This window comes from Anolis carolinensis, chromosome 2 (genome assembly GCF_035594765.1).
Source record: "Anolis carolinensis isolate JA03-04 chromosome 2, rAnoCar3.1.pri, whole genome shotgun sequence".
NCBI classification, from domain to species: Eukaryota; Metazoa; Chordata; class Lepidosauria; order Squamata; family Dactyloidae; genus Anolis; species Anolis carolinensis.
In genome coordinates, this window is record NC_085842.1 from 78,456,903 (window position 1) to 78,476,036 (window position 19,134).

The 19,134-nt window shown below is 38.2% G+C and overlaps 1 protein-coding gene across 1 annotated transcript in view; it reads right to left on the reverse strand.

The window, feature by feature from the left end:
* Positions 1 to 19,134, reverse strand: part of stab1 (stabilin 1) — a 135,753-nt gene that overhangs the window by 40,010 nt on the left and 76,609 nt on the right. Inside the window, exons 32-41 of the mRNA XM_008105146.3 lie at positions 18,713 to 18,811; positions 16,291 to 16,398; positions 15,056 to 15,187; positions 14,212 to 14,340; positions 12,553 to 12,609; positions 10,356 to 10,451; positions 8,352 to 8,547; positions 6,943 to 7,038; positions 3,410 to 3,455; positions 2,354 to 2,433 (exon numbers count right to left, since the gene is read on the reverse strand). Coding sequence (XP_008103353.1) covers positions 2,354 to 2,433; positions 3,410 to 3,455; positions 6,943 to 7,038; positions 8,352 to 8,547; positions 10,356 to 10,451; positions 12,553 to 12,609; positions 14,212 to 14,340; positions 15,056 to 15,187; positions 16,291 to 16,398; positions 18,713 to 18,811 — 1,039 coding nt within the window. The remainder of the gene's footprint in view (positions 1 to 2,353; positions 2,434 to 3,409; positions 3,456 to 6,942; positions 7,039 to 8,351; positions 8,548 to 10,355; positions 10,452 to 12,552; positions 12,610 to 14,211; positions 14,341 to 15,055; positions 15,188 to 16,290; positions 16,399 to 18,712; positions 18,812 to 19,134) is intronic.

A 19,134-nucleotide genomic window follows, 5' to 3' on the forward strand; every position in this document is an offset into this window, starting at 1 on the left:
AGCAGTAAAATTCTGACCAATATTTTGCTTATGCAGCGTAACATTCTCCAAACAATCTTTACCAGATTGCTGTGAATGTTTCAGGCTATAGGGCCATGTTCCAGTAGCATTTTCTCCTGATATTTCACCTGCATCTATGGCAGGCATCTTTAGAGATTTGTTCAGAGGTCTGTTGGAAATGAGGCAATTGGGATGTATGTGTGTGTGTGTGTGTGTGTGTATCTATCTATCTATGGAATGTCCATGGTGAATTAATTTTTTACAGTTTAAAAAAAGGAAGGATTTAAGCTCAAAGGGCTTTTAAATAATAGCACAATTACTGAATATAATCAATCAAAATAGCTGATGATCATGGCCCCCAAGCTTGGTATGTCATGAAATCTTATGGCTCCACATATCAGGTATCACGGCAGATATCAATGATCAAATCCCTTTGTTTGGCCATGGGCCAGCTTGTGTGCATTGTGGATGGACCATTCATCTGGAACTGAGCTTCCTCAGAGGAAACTCACTCCAACCTGAGCACCCTGGTTTCATTTCATTCCAGTGACTGTTATAGCTTTCATATCACTTGGGTGTTGAAACTGCTCCAAGTTTTAATCTGAACCTTAAAGCTGCTATTATTTATTTATTTATTTATTTATTGTATTTATATTCTGCCCTTCTCACCCCATAGGGGACTCAGGGTGGATCACAGAAGATATATATGCAGCAAACATTCAATGCTGTTTATACACAGACAAGACAGACAATTGAACATAGATAGAAGTATATAGGTTTTTCCCATCTTCGGCTTCATATGAAGAGCTTTATTTGCAACTTCCTCCTTTTTGATTGAATCGCCGGTATTTCCTGGCATTTCCTTATAGGTGTTTTAATACCTCTCCGCTTTTAAGTGGTCCCTATTGATCTGCTAATATTTTGCTTTTGATCCGCTAGGTTGGCAGAAGCTGGGCTAAAGGTCAGGAGCTCACCGTGACCTGGGCTTCGAACTATCAAGATTTATTGCAGATGGTGGTTTAACTTGCTGTGCTAAAGTCCAGCCCATCAATTTCTCCCAAAACAGGCTCAGCACCTAGAATAGTTCCTTAAATACTCCCAGAATAGATTTACCTACCCCACTGAAATGGAAGCCTCCAGCTATCATTATTTGGATCCAAGCAAGTCAACTTATTTTTTATATTATTACTTTTGTTAAACAAAACACTCCCCATTATAAAACATTTAGTTATTGTAAGATACTTAACAAAAAAAAATCATGGGGCTGAACTTCTGGTTTAGAATTCAGAATATGTTTCTCTTCGTATCTTGCTTGATTGCTTTCAAACACCAATTTTATGAAAAACAAGAATGTCTGATTAAAATAAGTTTTCTCATTCTAAACATAATGATAACTGACAAGTTCCTATTTAAGATGCTCTACATCAAGATAGCATAACAATTTGAAGCACCTGCTATTTGCATAATTATGAGTTGTGCCAGAAAGGGGGGGGGGGAGTCAAGATTATATCCTTATGCTTATTTTGATTTTTTTGATTTTGATGAATTTGTTTTTTGAATTTTCCCCCTGAAATGCACAGAGCACTTTAATTTCTTTCAGGAAGGTGTCGATGTGAAATAACTAATGTATCTATAGTGCATAGGGTTTCTTAAGATTTAGGAAGGAGAATATTCTGTATAATCCAAACATGTAAATTCTATGACTTACTCTGAATGCCAACAATACAAAAGAACATATCCTTCAAGGCTTCTGTGGGGTCCTCCTCCCAATTTTGGAATGCAATAGGAGGATCATACCTCAAGGGCCTTCCACACAAACAAAATGACTTGCTGTCTCTATGCTTGATTTTTTTTTATCGTATCAGAAGCGATTTGAAAACATACTGCAAGTCGCTTCTGGTGTGAGAGAATTGGCCATCTGCAGAGCCATTGCTCGGATGTGTTACCATCCTGCTGGGAGGCTTCTCTCATGTTTCCGCAAGTTAGAGCAGATGGATGGGAGCTCACCCCATCTCACGGATTCGAACTGGCAACCTTCAGGTCAGCAACCCAACCTTCAGGTCAGCAGTCCAGCCAGCACAAAGGTTTAACCCCATTTCACCACTGTGGCTCCTTCTATGCTTGATGAACTATTGAGGAATGTGTAAATCAAGTCCATTGAAAAACACTGTGTTGCAGATGATATACATATACAGATGAAACAATACTTCATACAGGATATGAACAAGATATGGGAGCCATTTAAAAAGAAGAGATATGATTATGGAGGGCAACACTTAACTTCTTCTAACTATAGGTGTGTTGTTATTTTACCATCAGTTTTTCATAGATGGGAAGCACTATCCAGAATTACCTGTACAATAAGTTCCATTCCCAGTATATCCTGCAGAACAGAAGCAAGTGGGTTGGGATACAGCAGAGTCCTTGATGCAACTGAAATAAAGTAAGAAAAAGTTGAAATCAAATATAAAACCACGTGCACACAGTAAGGCATGAATCCTGAATGTATACTGATATAAATTTATACAGAAGTAGGATATAAATAAACGGCAACAGAACAAATAAAACCAATACATATTAAAAACAGTCAATTCATATAATTTCATGTTAAAGGCTTTTTGATTAGGTGTGCAGGAAGAGGCTGGTTTTTAAAGATGTTTTAAATTCAGACAGTATATCAAGTTTTCACATCACTTCCAGCAGGTTATTCCAGACTGTGGATGGATGAAGAAGAAGCCACCTGGGCAACAGTTTATCTTTGTAGGCAACACAGGACATCATTCATAGAATCAATAGTCCAAAGCCTCGCTCTGTTCTGAGAGTTTAATAGAGTCTTAGTCTAGTCTGAAAGTCCAATGGAGTCTCTAAGCATACCATTCCTATTGAAGTCTAAAACATACAGTTCCTGCATTGAAGTCTGAAGCAAATGGAGTCTCAGTCTCGAACAAGCCCAGATCTGATCACATGGTCTGTAGCCCCACCCACAACAAAGAGTTTAAAAAACTGCATACCCAAACACATTATTTACATAACAAATAACTAGTGGAGGCTTGAAGAAGGTTGCTATTTCCAACAAAATGCAGGGTATAACTTAAATAAATGTCTTGATATGCCAGTGGAGGAAATGTCTTACTTGTTATAGCTCTTATCTTCGGAAGGGTTAGGTGGATTTTGTGAAACATTTACATTTTTAATTGAACAATATCTGTATTAGTAGAAGCTTTTGCCTTCGGATGACTTCTTCTTATACTCACTGGCCAGGGCATTTTATTAAGTTGCAAAGTGTATTTAAAAGATGGAACAATTAAAAATATAAAGGTAATGTTTTTTATCTTTCCCCCTTTCAACAGGAATACAAAACTAAGGTCACAAACATGTTTTAAATGATGCCTTGGGGAATTGTACTTACTTGGCATGTTCATCACAGGTGTGATTACACAGATGAGTTGTAATTTCTGCAAGAGAGCATTTTGTTAGAATATTATATTCACATCAAACAACAGTAACCCAATGTGCACCTTATATGTTTCTTTATATCTAGGAATTAGATTAAATTAAGGATGTAAGCACTGTCAAACCATATCATAGAATGGACATAAGCATACATTTGTATGTATCTGCTGTCACAAATCATAGACCTAAGAAGTGTACATGGGCTGCAAAACCTCAGAATGAATAGTAAAGGTAAAGGTTTTGCCCTGACATTAAGTCTAGTCGTGTCCGACTCTGGGGGTTGGTGCTCATCTCCATTTCTAAGCAAAGAGCCAGTGTTGTCCGTAGACATAACCTAGATCATGTGGCTGACATTACTGCATGGAGTGCCGTTATCTTCCCACTGGAGCGGTACCTATTGATCTACTCACATTTGCATGTTTTTGAACTACTAGGTTGGCAGAAGCTGGTGCTAACAGCAGGAGCTCATCTTGCTCCCCGGATTCAAACCTGCGACCTTTCGGTCTGCAATTTCAGCAGCTCAGCGCTTTAACCCGCTGCACTACTGGCTTGCATTTTATTATCTTATTTCTTTATAGTAATGAAAAAGGGGAGAAATGCATAACCAGCCTCTACCTAGAACTTGAAACAGAAATACACTGTCAGATCCTTGAAAGAAGTAAGACTTCTTATATTCTGATTTTAACTTCAGCTGCTCTATGGGCGTAGTAATTAAACCTGAGAACACTTTTAGGGAATTTTTAGAAGAGGTGCTCCCTCAGGTGGCAAAAGACAGCCATCATTTGTTTTGTGACTGGTCATTGGGCTTAATTTCCAAGTCTGGCTGCTAAGGCATACATCTCTGAAGCTGAATTTATATTGCCATAAAAAAAATCATTTAAAAATGTTGGAAACTAGGCAAGGGAGGTTTATATATCTGTGTAAGGTCCATGGTGGGAGAAAGAACTCTAGTCTGCTGGAGGAAGTGTGAATTATTCTCCTGATTAGCATTTAATGGCCTTAAAACTTTCAAGGTTGGTTTCACAGATATATAAACCTCACTAGCCTAGTTTCAAATATACCTCACAGCCTCTGAGGATGCCTGCCACAGATGTGGGCAAACCTCAGGAGAGAATGCTTCTGGAACATGGCCATATAGCCCGAAAAACTCATAGCAACCCAGTATTAGATTTACTAAGGAACTGCTTCACTGTAAGACCCAAAAGTGAAATAAAAGTTAACGAAATGTTCTTTAAAAAGCCCATATGCTAATTCATTGCCTTTTCACTTTTCTAATATTTTTCTGTTACAATGAATGCTGAGATACAATCAGAATCCATTAAAGAAATAAAATGGAAAAGATAAACATTTAAGTGATTTAGGAATTAATGTTCTCAATAATATTACTACTGCTGTCATTTATTTCAGTTTTTTGAAACTTAAACAACACATGAAACTTCAAAACAGTAACATGTGAAATATCAAAATAGTAAGTATGGTATAAAACAAGCAAAAATGACAAAGATAACTATTGACCTAAGTTAAATATTTTAAAATTGGCCAATCCGCTCCCAGGGACTGGCTGGGAGTAGAGAAATATTTTAAGAGGAAAGGTTTGCACCATGTGATACTTTCTGGATAAAAGATGGAAGAGATAACTGAACCTTTTCCGGGCTACCATCCAATATGATTCTCTAGGAAGAAGTTCATGGAAGAAAGTCTCCGATCTTGATCATGCATTAGGCAAGTTCATAACAGAAATAGTGAGCTCTACTGCTTTTTAATATGGTGATGTGCTTTAACTATGTTGTGCCCTGCCTCAATGTGTGCTGGGGAAAGCATTTAATTTAATTGTGCAATAGCACAGTGATAATAAAGCTATTCAATTTTTTATTCTTTTTTTTTTTAAAGCTGGGAGGAGAGGCCGGTAACAAATAAAATGTTGATATTGTTTCAACCGTTGCATTTTGATATTTTATGCAGATACTTACTTTGTGCCATGTACCTGTCTTTAGTACTTGTGAAACTCCAGTTATAATTTATTAATTTACCTTATCCTCTAGTGCAGTGGTTCTCAACCTGTGGATCCCAGGTGTGTTGGCCTACAACTCCTAGAAATCCCAGCCAGTTTACCAGCTGTTAGGATTTCTAGGAGTTGAAGGCCAAAACATCTGGGGATCCACAGGTTGAAAACCATTGCTCTAGGATATCTCTGTTGTGGTTCAGTCTGATGATGAAGGTGGATTTGGGTTTTCACAGTCTGAAACTGGAAATGTTATACAGCCTGAGCAGCAGGACACTCTGAGAAGCCCGCAGGCAGGAAGCCAAGATGAGCTAGCAGGCCAAAATGAGGTAACAGAGGCTTCAGATCAGCGTGACCCTTCTCAGCTCTCAGAACAGGAGGAGGGCAGGGGAAGTCAACAACAGCCAGGTGGTTCAGAAAGTGATAACGAGGAAGTCCAATTAGACAGAGAGGCAAGGTTGCGTCTGAGAACCAAACTCCCTAGATGTTCGCTACGAATTGCTGCCAAAAGGCTGGGAACCCAAGGTCAAAGGAATGCCTTCATGTCTTGTAAGAATGGGTAAATAAGGGGAAATGTGGGGAACACATTTCAGATCAAGCAACTTTGCTTTCAGAGCAAGATCTCCTGTTTTGTTCCTGTTTCAAGCCTCAAGTCCTAGTTAAAGTTTTCCTTACGTATTTTGGGAAAGTATTCTTGCCTTCATGTTCCTTTTGTTTCATGTACTTTGGATTCTGCTTTGAAGATCATGTTCTTGTTTTAAGCCTTGTCATCTAAGGATTTACTTGCTGTTTCCTGGGACATTGGATCCTATCTTGATTATTGCATTTACTTACTGCATTTTTGCCTTACTTTTTGCTACCTTTTTACTAATAAACTGTTTATACCAAATCTGTCTCACTGGTGTGTGTTGAGAGCAAGGTGGACCTTCGCTGGGGTGCAACAATCTCAATGCATACGTGTATGTGCTCAATCCTACTACTTTGTCATCCCATTTGAGTTTCCCAATGGAAGAAGGAGCTGACTAGGAATAGCCTTGGTAGCTATGACTATTGAAAGTTCAGCACATCCAAGAACTAATTTTACCTTCCTCAAACCAACTGTAATCTGCTTGATCCCTCAAAATGAAAAAGGAAATGGTGAGAAATTCTCTTATTTTTAGGCAAACATGTTGGGGCAGGGGGGAGTGTTTTAAAGGGAAATTATCCTTCCTACTGGCTTCCAGAAATGTAATTATCCTTGACAAAACTGAATGTAAAAATTAAAGAAATACAGTGAGGCTTCTGAAGGTTCCGGGAGGGAGTCTTCAAAGCCAGGCAGTGTGTAGCCCATTTGCCACAAACAGCTGATCTCTATTTTCAAATCTCAAAATAATTTGTGTATATAATCTGCTACAACATTGGTAGCATGGCTGGGGTACTCTTCACTTTTGTTTGCCAACACAATGATTTTATATGTAGAAAGACAACTGAGGCATTATTTCACCTACCTTGATCACACTGGGTTCCTTGGAAGCCAGGGTTGCAAACGCAGCTTCCATCACCCAGCAACCCATCCTTACATTTCCCATGCTTGCAACTGCACTCTGTGAGGAAAGAAACATGATTCTGTCATTTGCCAAACCTGTGCATTCAAGTTTTAACTGATTATGTATTGTAACTGGTGGTCTGTGGTCTTAGCTGGAATCTGTTGTATATATGTATTTTAATCTGGTGTTCCTTACTTTGGTCCATAAGAAGAAGTGGGTAAAACCCATAACAACAATAGAACAATTTAAATTAAAAGATCTTTCTGGACCAGGTAGTTAACAATGAAACATCTGGGTAAACAGAAATGTCTTCACCTCCCAGTGAAAAGAAAATCATGAGGAGGCCACCAAGATTGCTGTCTTTGCCAAACATACAAGTGATTGTAGTGAGATAATAACACAGGAGAACACACATTTTGATACCTCACATTTTGATACCTGTTTCTGAATATATCAGACTTGCTGATTCCAAAAATGGTACCAATTTCCCCTATCACATCTAGTTTTTGAGACACATAATATATGTCATATACCACCCTGCACTCTGCTTGTTCATAAAAAAATCAAGATATTTTAATATATTGCTTAAATTATATATTTTAAGATGTAGGAAATATATTAAAAATTAAAAGAAAAATGTGCTACATGAAAATCTACTTATTTTATACAAAAAGCACAGATTTATGATACAAACTTTCCAGTCATATCTAAGAAATTAGTGCTGATGTGGTCTATTCAATGCAATTTTCTGAATCTGCCATAAAAAAACAACCCCAGGAACAGGCCTAAAAACCAAGGCACCAAAAACATTTTTGGTTGGGCTGAGAAGAAGGGAACAGAAAGAAGAAGAGAACTTGGAGGAAAAAAAGGAGAGGAGGAGTGGAGATGATGACAACATAGTAGTATAACATTAAAGCATCCCAAGTTTTCCCCAGCTCCATAACCAGCAGAATCCCCTTCTTTCTAGCAGCAAGTGATGACCTCTTTCAGATGCATCTCTGCCTTTAGAAAGACTAATAACTACTGGGTTGTTGTGCATTTTCCGAGCTCTATGGCCATGTTCCAGAAGCATTCTTTCCTGACGTTTTGCCCACATCTGTGGCAGGCATCCTCACAACAACCCAGTGATTCCAGCCATGAAAGCTTTCGACAACACATTAATAACTACATTAGAGCTAAATAGGAGCCAAAGCAACTAATTATTTCACAAAGCACTTGCAGCAACGATTCATACTCAGAATCATAGAATCATAGAGTTGGAAGAGATCTCATGGGCCATCCAGTCCAACCCCCCGTGAAGAAGCAGGGCAAAGCATCATTGCAAAACCACAATTGCAAAAGCACCATTGTAATGCTTCAGGCGTCATCACCTAATGTGCAGTTGGCTCCGTATCTCCCTGGCTGACACATCTCGCAGGCAGTGCCGTGGTAACCTTCTTGGCACTGGCATTCTCCGTTGCCATCCAGCCCATCCTGACACAACCCGTTTCCAGAACACCAGTGGCCCGGTTCTCCTGGGCACATCTCACACATGTGGCCATAGTAGCCTGGGCAGCAGACAGAGACCTTTGAGAAATAAGCAGATTACAGTCAACCTCCTGTAATGGGTAAAGAGCAGAAAGCTACAGTCTAGAGATATTTTTTTTAATTGCATTCAAAATGTTTTCAATGGTTTGGACCTTTTTTCCCCTGCTTGAGATAGGACCATAATTGCAAGACGCTGCTTTATATAGTGGAAACATTTGGACACACTAGGCTATCACTAACAGCAACAGGCCAAACAATGGGACTCTCCTTCAAGGCTAAGTTGTCCTCAAGATGACAGGGCACGTTGGTGAATACACCATGCAAACACAGGTAGAGTAGAGTCAGTGGTCTACATTTGAGGTTTTATCTTTTGCAATTTTCGTTGTTTTTGTATTTGATTAATATGTTTCTCTAGGAATCTGTGGGTCCGTCAGTGCAATTCTATGGTCAACCTCTGGGAGACATTGCACCGGAGGACTTCGGCCCCTTCTATACTACCATATAATCCAGATTATCTAATCTGATAATCCACATTATCTGCTTTGAACTGGATTATATGAGTCTATACTACCATATAATCAAGTTAAAATCAGATAATCTGGATTTTATATGGAAGTGTAGAAAGAGCCTTAGAGATTCCTAGAGAGGTGTTCTGTCAGATTTTGAAAGGAGTGTTTTTTTTCATTTGTGGTTTTCTACTTTCATGCAGATCTTATGTAACTGGCACAGAGAATGTGAAGGGGTGATTGTAACATGGCAGTGCTAACATCATAAGCAGAAATACACAGACCCAGATGAATAAATCTCTTCCCGAGCTTTTGGCCTGAGCTATACATTTATTTATTTATTTATTTATTATTTTATTTACAGTATTTATATTCTGCCCTTCTCACCCCGAAGGGGACTCAGGGTGAATCACATTACACATATAAGGCAAACATTCAATGCCTTAACATAGAACAAAGACAAACGCGGGGCTCCGAGCTGGCCTCGAACTCATGACCTCTTGGTCAGAGTGATTTGTTGCAGCCGGCTGCAGCTGGCTGCAACATGAGCCAGCTGATGAGATGAGATTTTAATTTCCTTTTATATCTTCCAGACAGTGGTATCACTGGGGAATGCACTGGATGACACCATCAGGGGGCGGGTTTACATAAAAATTATTGTCTATAAAATTTTTGTACAGTATTTCAACAGAAGTTATTATTTTTTAAAGTAGAATCATTGTAGTGATTTTACAAAAATGTTTTTCGTAACCCCATCTTACATGTACCATATTAATCTGCTTGCAAGGCCAAAACTCCATGCTGATTTACGTTTTGAACTTCCTAATTTGCATGAGCTCTGATCAGAGTGGTTATTATCTTCCAATTACAGTGGCGTTGTGAATCATGTGGTTTCACCTGCATGTGCTATGAGCACACACTGTAGTTTTCATTGCTGATGTTTTTAATCGTTGTTGATTTTGTCATTACATATAGTGATATACAGAGAGTATAATCTGTGAATAACATTAGTACAAAAACAACAGAACTGGGTTCGGTATGGGAGGAGGTCCATGAGGGTGACACCATGAGTGACTACTGCACTGGGTGACACTCATCCTAGTGGCGCCACTGCTTCTAGGTCCTTCAGTTTACAACAGTATGGAGATCTCCATGTCCTATACAACTTATATGGAGAAAATCCACTCACATCTTTGGCTGCAGAAATTGGCTCTCATTACTCTAGTGTAGTGAAAGGAACAGTTTGGGGCCAATCATAATAAAACAAATATGGATTTCCATGAGGATTGGAATGGAAGGGTTCTGTATAAGGTCATCATGCAATAAAGTTGGATTACTTACAAGGGAAACTTTGACACAAGTGAAGTGACAGCCAACTTGTCTCGTAGATCCAGACTTGTACAGACAGTGAGGAAGATTCCCTTTCCCTGGTTCCTCCTGTCATTTAAAAATGAATATTTGACTCAATGAGTGCATGAGCAGACATGTATTACACACTGGAAGAATCAAGAAACACCTTTCATAATCTTTTAGAATGAACACATTTTGTTCACACTTCTCCCGAGATCCCAGGTTTGAGGTTTGGGTGTATTCCTTGACTCAGACCCCTTCTACACTGCCATATAATCCAGATTATCAAAACAGATAATCCAGATTATTTGATTTGAACTGATTATATGAGTCTACACTGCCATATCATTCAGTTCAAAGAAAATAATCTGGATTTTATATGGCAGTGTAGAAGACGTCTCAGTCTCAAGTCTGGGTGCTTAAGTTTTAGCTATGGCCAGGGAGGAAATTTCTGGAGCGAGGGCTGGTGTGCCAATTGATCCATAGCTGGACTGGCCCTGGTAGCATCCCACTGGGCATCTATAACAGGTTCTATGTGGGACGGCCTTTAAAATTTGTTCAGGAACTTCAGCAGTAAAATCAAGAAAAATATATAACGGTTGCAATAATCAATGGTGGACATGTAAAAGACAAAAAGGAAAATTTATATGTGGACTTACAATTCAGCAAAAAACTAAATGATAAATATAAAAGATATTTCAATATGAAACACAACTTAAAGCAGGAATCTTTCTATTAGGATAGATAATGGTCAGGTTAAAAACCAGAAAAAAAGATTTTGCTATAGATTGTGCATGGAGAATACTCCATGCACAATTGTGGAAAACAATTAGATACAAAAAGTGAAATGGAAAAATTGATAGGCTAACCATGTTGATAACAGAAAGGACAACAGAAGCCATGGCTTATATTCTTGAGAGGGAGTGGAATAAAATATCTTTCGTGAGTTTTGAACATTATCTCTCACAATGAAAGAACTGAAGGCGATATAAAGTATATAAAATTAATGGCCGTTTATATAAATTCTAAACATTTTCTTTGCCAGTAGAAAAATGGGAAGTTTACTTTTTTTTTATTTTTCTTCCCTTCCTTTCCTATGGAATTGTAAGCATTTGCTTGTGTGTGTTTATTTTGTTGTATGTTGATGGTAGATACAAATGCTTATCTTTTCGTTGGTATTGTTATGATTTTATTAATATGATATTTACAAAGCATGAATTAAAAGTAAAACAAAGAAATGTGTTCTGGAACTCCATAATGTCACTGGCATACTATTGACTAGGGGGAGTCATGAGAAGTGCGCAATTCCTCTGTTGTAACAGCGTCACTAGCTACCAGTCAGTTTCTTAGAAAAATTCAAAGGGCTGTTTATGAACTATAAAGCTTGGGTCTGGATCAACTGAAAGATAATACTAACCTACACAGACCTGATCAGGTTTGAAATCAGCAGAAGAGACCCTTCTATCCTCTTACATTCAGAGGCATATTTGGTGGGGATATGAAAGAAGGTTTGGTGTTGAACCCCAACCGCGGAAATCCTTTTGAAGGTAGACTAGACTGGTTCTCTTCAAAAGCAGGCACATATCTTTCCACTAATGTGTTTTAAATTGTATTTTAACTTGATTGCATTGCGGTAACTCTGCCAGTGCTGAACTAGAGTCCAAAACAATGAATATATGACCTACTGACAGACCCCACCTGGACATGGAAAGCGCCTTAAATGTATATTTAAATGTATAATTATGTATATTTTAATGAATATTCTTAATTTTATTGTAATTTTTAATCTTGATGGATTTTTAAATGTGATGAAAACTTGATGTGTATGTTTATATTGTAAGCCGCCGTGAGTCCCCTGATGGGTGAGAAGGGCGGGGTAGAAGTGATGCAATAAATAAATAAAACCAGCAGACATCACATTTAGCTTAAGGAGTTGCAAGTGGAGGTGAGAAAACTCAGAGATAGCCAGGGAAAGAGTAAGGTTCTTGTAAAAGCTTGGACAAAAGCTTTTGGTGTCTTTGTTGAATGTCTGGGATTTTGGGGTTGGGAGGAAGAAGACATTGCTCTTTCTTGGCTTTTGAAAAATAACACTGCATTTTGAAAAGCAAAAACCTGGGCAAACAAAGTAAGATGGTTCCAGTTGCCATTATCTTGTGAAGAGAGATCTAGGAAGCAAAGTAAGACTTACTGCAAGCACTGATCCTGCTGGGCACTTGATCTTTCTGTCACACTTAGCACACCTTGACTAGAACACAAGCGGGGGGAAAGAGAGGGAAAGAATCAATGCATATGCCAGAACATGAGAAAAATCAACAATAATCTCTACTATTGCACTGTTGTCCACATATCATAAGAAGGCTGGAGTCCAAAACCATAAGCAATTACTATTTCTCAAAAGTTGTGATGCCAACACTATATTCTTAATGCCACTGTCCAATTTTTTAAACCAGTTCTAGTGTGCAGGCACCTGCTATTCCTACCCTGTTCCCTGTAGATGTAGAAAGGTTTACTATCCCTCCCTTGCACAGACTTATTTCACCCACATGTGCTAATTCCTCATCACCTAGAGATTTTATAAAGGATGTGAAAACCTCTCACTTTCCATTTGGTTCCATTTCTAGAAACCCCATCTGACTTGTTAAAATGAGCATTTTTTTCTACTTGCAGAGAATCCATGAATTCATAGTATGCTTGATTGGGAATATTTTTCAAAGTATGCATTTTGTACACCATGTGATTAAACTACATTTCTGTTCAAATTTTTCAAATGTATGATCTGCCACATCTTTAAAATGCAACTTTGAAATTTTCTTTTATTTGTGCACCACAAATATTCCAATGTGTGGATTTTGGAACCAGGATATATGTAATGGACAAAAATACAAACCCAATGAAATTCTTCCCCATGTTCCCTTCCTCAGGTTTTTCCTCTGTGGCATTGCATAGAATCCTATGGGTGCCTAGATCTCAATAGAACAGTGGTTCCCAAATTTTGGTCCTCCAGGTGTTTTGGACTTCAACTCCCAGAAATTCCAGCTATCTTACAGGTGTTAGGAATTGTGGGAGCTGAAATCCAAAACTCCTGAAGGACCAAAGGTTGGGAACCACTGCTATAGAACATCCAAATCTGCAAGAATAAGTATATGTACCTTTAAGTGTTTCATCTGTAATAAATTGCTTCTCAATGAATAGTTTGAAAGATTGGAATTTTAGGTTTCCAGATGTTCTTATTTGGAATCTGAATATGGGATGGCAAAAATCCTGTATGCAGCAATCAGGTTTTACATATAAAAATTAGGGGTCCGTTTACTGGGATATGAAGAGCCTGAAATCTCTAAAAGAATGCTGCTCTCAAGAGGTCTGCTTCACAAATGCCATACTAATTTGCAGAAAACCTGGCAATCCTACCAATACAGTAGAGTCTCACTTATCCAAGCTTCACTTATCCAATGTTCTGTGTTATCCAACGCAGTCTGCCTTTTAGTAGTCAATGTTTTTGTAGCAAATGTTGCAATGTTTTGGTGCTAAATTAGTAAATACAGTAATTACTACATAACATTACTGTGTATTGAACTGCTTTTTCTGTCAATTTCTTGTAAAACATGATATTTTGGTGTTTAATTTGTAAAATCATAACATAATTTTATATTTAATAGGCTTTTCCTTAATCCCTCCTTATTATCCAACATTTCGCTTATCCAAGGTTCTGCCAGCCCGTTTATCTTGGATAAGTGAGACTCTACTGTATTTCAAAAGTGTGAGTTGAGATTCAGCCTCAAGCAATTAACTATATAAATACTATAATAATGAGAAGCCTAAAACACATAATAATTTTCCAACGTGTTACCTTTTGTATTGTTGTCATATTTGTATTACACCGATTTTTCTGAATTTGTAGAACTTGAGAAACCCCAATCAACATTCCATTTCTTGTTTCAACCAACTGGCCATTCAAGAGGACCTTGTTTACATATGTCTGCAAGAAGAAGGGACATCAAGAGACACAGCCAACATGAACCACAAAGAATTCACCACGGCTCCGCTATTAAGTCCTATCCGTGCCAAATATGTAGGAAAGACCAGGTCACATTAACCTGACAGCATGGTAAAACATTGGAAGAATATCCTTCTACCACCAAAAAGACACTTCACAATCATATATTGTTTCCTGGTAGGCTACAAACAATGTGACCAGAAGAACTGGTGTGTTTGCTTCAGTGCTATGGAGTCATGGGTGTTGCAGTTTTACAAGGTCTTGAGTCTTATAAAACTGAAGATAAAACAAGGTCTTCTCTGCCAAAGAATGCTGGTGCTTCACCAAACTACAAATTCCAGGATTGCATAGCATCGAGCAATGGCAATTAAATTAGAGATTACCTCCCTCAAATAAGATCCCCAGCTTCCCCCTTTTCTTTGGCTCAGCACGAAGATTATTGTATTACATGAATCTAATGTGCAGTCTAATTTTGGCAAGGTAATTTAGCCAAAAAAGGTGAGCATTAGATTTCAGTAAATAAGGTAGACGGTGATTGTCCAACTGATTTCACGCAAATTGACCGGACTGTCCAAGAAGAAGTTTCATGGTTAGAGATAGATACATCATCACTTGAAAAATGGTGTCTGTCTTCTATTACCATTTGAGTTGCTCTCTTGATCATGCAATATACAAAGGAAACATAAGTCATCCCTACCTCAGTGTTGTTCTTGTAAAACATCAGCCAGTAGGACATTCCCAACATGGTGCTTTTGTGAACTCCACTTTTCAGGTTTTCGGGTAACAATTTATCTCCAAGTATGACATGATACTGTACGGTGTCATTATCCTAAAAACCAAGGTCCACATTAAACAAAAATTGTGGTCATGTCTTATAAAAAGTTCAACATCAAAAGAACTGCAGATATGGACATAAAAAGAAGTAGATATCCTATTGATAGGAGCCTCCGGTGGCGCAATGGGCTGGCAGGAGAGCTGACTTGAAGGTTGGGTTGCTGACCTGAAGGTTGCTGGTTCGGTTCCAATCAGGGGTGAGCCCGGATAAGCTCCCTCTGTCAGCTCCAGCTCCATGCAGGGACATGAGAGAAGCCTCTCACAAAGACGACAAAACATCAAAACATCCTGGTGTCCCCTGGGCAACGTCTTTGCAGACAGCCAATTCTCTCACACCAGAAGCAACTGGCAGTTTCTCAAAGTCGCTCCTGACATGAAAAAAAATCCTATTGATAAGTGGTAATTCTGACTAATAACCAAACCGGCTTCCAGCTGGATACTCGTATAATAAATAAATAAATGGCTCTTGGGTCATTGCTTTGCCTTGCTCAACCCCATTTTTACAAGGGCATTTTAATTATTATTTATTTAAAATTATAATATAAAAAGGAATCACATGCCTCAGTATAATCAGTCTCATCATAATCATAAATCAAGATGGATTGTATCATGGTAGGTTATAAACCTCTAAACAATGGTGAGATTTATGCACATCTGGGTACCAGTTGTTACTCCTGAGGATCTCACATAGAAAGTTTTAACTGCATATCTCTTCTAGAAAGTTACAGTGAAATAATGCAGCTACTCATCATGCAGTCACTCATATTTAAAATCCATTAGATAAAATGTGCCTCCTTTTATTTATTTTTTAAAATGTGTATTAAAACTGTCCAATAATTTGGTGCACAAGGCAGTTTGCCACATAGGAAGTTTGCAAAAATAGAAAGTGGTCTTTACCAATTCATTAAAATAGTTTCATAAAACTGAAGTCAAGGCGTGATTAATCCCCCAAAATGAATGAGGGAACAACAATAAATTTTAGGAATTACATATATTTACTCAGAAGCAAGTTGCATTGAGTTCAGTAGAGAATATCCCACAGCAAAGAAATGCTGCCTAAATGCATGTCTTTTTTTCTTCCTCCTGGGGGGTACTTACCAATTTTGTAATATTAGAAGCCTGGCAATATTTCTCAATTGAACTATTTCCTGGGACAAAAATAGTGTATTTTTCAGCTGACTCAATCGGTCTAATCAACTGGTATTGCTGAAAGTTTCAGAAATTTACAATTAGTAAGCAAATGTGGTCAGTAAAGTTTACACAGTAAGCAAAAACAAAAGTCTACATTTAGATTAATATAGAAACATGTAGAGAGTTTCATAGGAAATTGATTCAAGCTAAAAACTATCTCTTATCTCTATGCTTTACCATACCATCCAACATTTTATCAATTGAAGTTACAACACATTTGGCCAAGCAGCATCAGAATGTGGTCAAGATGGCAACAGTTATTAATGTGGAAGGACACACAAACTATGAAAGGATGCAGCAGTTTGTTTTTGTCTGGGTCTATAGGGAAAGGCAAGAGTCTGCTCATTTCTGCTGAATGAAAATTATATTTGTGCTTTGCAATAAGCGAAGCAATGATTAAAGGCAGAAGGTGAGGCTAGTGCATTTTAAACATTTGAGGCATTCATTTGAGGCAACTGAAAGTTGTGAAAATAATATTTCACTTTACCCCAAGTGTAGTATTAGAATTATCCCAGTTTTGCACATGAGTAGAATTGTTTAAAGCCAGATAAGGAACCTTCTTTAGATATTTCAGATGACAACTCCACAATCTATCTCACTGTCAAGAGTGGGGGAAATGATGGGAGACGTAGGCAAAAACTTTGAGGGGGAATCATAAAATCATAGAATAACAGAGTTGGAAGAGATCACATGGGTTATCTTGTCCAAACCCCTGTCATGCAGGAAAGGCACAATCAAAGAATCCCTGATAGATGGCCATCCAGCCTCTATTTAAGAGTTTCCAAGGAAGGAGCTTCCACTACACTCTGAGGAAGAGAATTCCACTGTTGAACAGCTCGTAAGGTCAGGAGGTTCTTCCTAACGTTCAGGTGGAATCTCCTTTCCTGTAATTTGAACCCATTGCTCCAGGAGAAAGATTTCCCACTTCTTTTCAAAGTTTACAAACCATGTACTGTTGAAGACTTTTTTTAAAGAAATTGGTGTCTAGCCCTATCAAATCATTGCTTTCCCGATTTAAGCTACAACTAGAATTATAAAGGATGTTTTATATATTTCTGCTCTTTTGGTATGTACTTCCTTCTCTTACGTTCATTCCACTGAGGTTGGATCTACACTGCCCTATCTCCTAGGATCTGACCCCAGATGATCTGCTTATTCCAGATTATTTGGCAGTGTAGACTCATATAATCCAGCAGATAATCTGGGATTGGATTCTGGGATATAGGGCAGTGTATATGGGGCCTGAGAATGATGATTTGGATGGGGGATATTATGTCCTTCCTATTTCTCTAATATACATGTGAACTTTACAGATATGATTTGTAGTGTATTCTAAAAAAGACAATATTGGGAATAGCAGCTGCCTTCCACTCCCTTTTCCCATTTTACCTTGTTTTAGTCAGTGCTTTTATATTTTTATTCCTGCCTGAATCTGAAAAATTTTGTTTATGGATCCTATTGCTCCTTTTGTTTCCTCTCGTTTCAAAACAAACATGAATCTGTTGGTGTTTCTGTACTTCTTTCCCTCCCAGAAGGAACCAAGCAAGGCTGTTATAAATACAAAAATAAGAAACCACAATACAGCTCTTCCCCCAAAGTGCATTAAAGGATCTGTGTTTTCTCTGCACTTTAAACTAGTAGCAATTCCAAGAGGAAAGAAGAAAAAACCTAACCTTTTCTCATAAGAAGATCTGTTACAATGCTAACTGTATTACAGTTTGGCCAATGAATGGAATATGATGATGTATGAAGCTTCCATGACAAATTAACTTACATCAAAAAGCGTGCATCTTCATCAGGCTATGACAGTTAAAGTGGTGTCAAACTGCATTAATGTGACAGTGTAGACCAGGCATGGGCAAACTTCAGCCCTCCAGGTATTCTGGACTTTAACTTCCACAATTCCTAACTGTTAGGAATTGTGGAAGTTGAAGCCCAACATACCTGGAGGGCCGAGGTTTGCCCATGCCTCGTATACACTGTCAAATGAATGCAGTTTGACACCACTTTAGCTGTCATGATTCAATGCTATGGAATCAGAGAAATGATAGTTTTAGAAGGTCTCTAGTCTTCTCTGCCAAAGCGTGATGGTGCCTCTCCAAGCCAAAATTCCCGTGATTCTACGGCATTGGGTCAGGCAGTTAAAGTGGTGTCAAACTATATTAATTCTAAATGTTATAAAAGCTTTATCTGGAATTGTCTTGCGAGACAGGTTTGACTGCTAATGCTATCTTTATTTCTGGGATTCATTTAGACAGACTTGTACAACTGTAAGAGAGTTAAATTATTTAGAAGACATATTCATATTCCATCTAGCAGAAGGCTTTACCTCTAGCAGCTCTTTGAACCTACTGAAGGAAGGAATGGTGCTAAGTTGCTGCTGAAGATCTGGAGCACTTGGTGGAATATCAACAGATGGTAATAAAACCTTGAAAAAAACCGAGAAAACAATGTTCAGGCTGTTTCTGCTCTATGTGCAATCACTAGTAATGTTGGAAGTAAAGAAGCATAAATGCGTATATAAAGTGCATTCTGAAATAATGCATGCTAGCTTATTCCACCAGCTTTTAGGGGCTCTTGTTTGCAAGTATAGGCCAATCTCTTTTGTCTGTCTCCTTTTCCAACCAAAGATGGATTTCCTGAGACAGTAAAAGTATGTTTTCATTTTTACCTTGCAAGAGCATTTTCATTACAAGCAGTCCCTGGGTTGAGAACAAGATAGGTTCTGTATAAAACTTTGGATAGTATAGG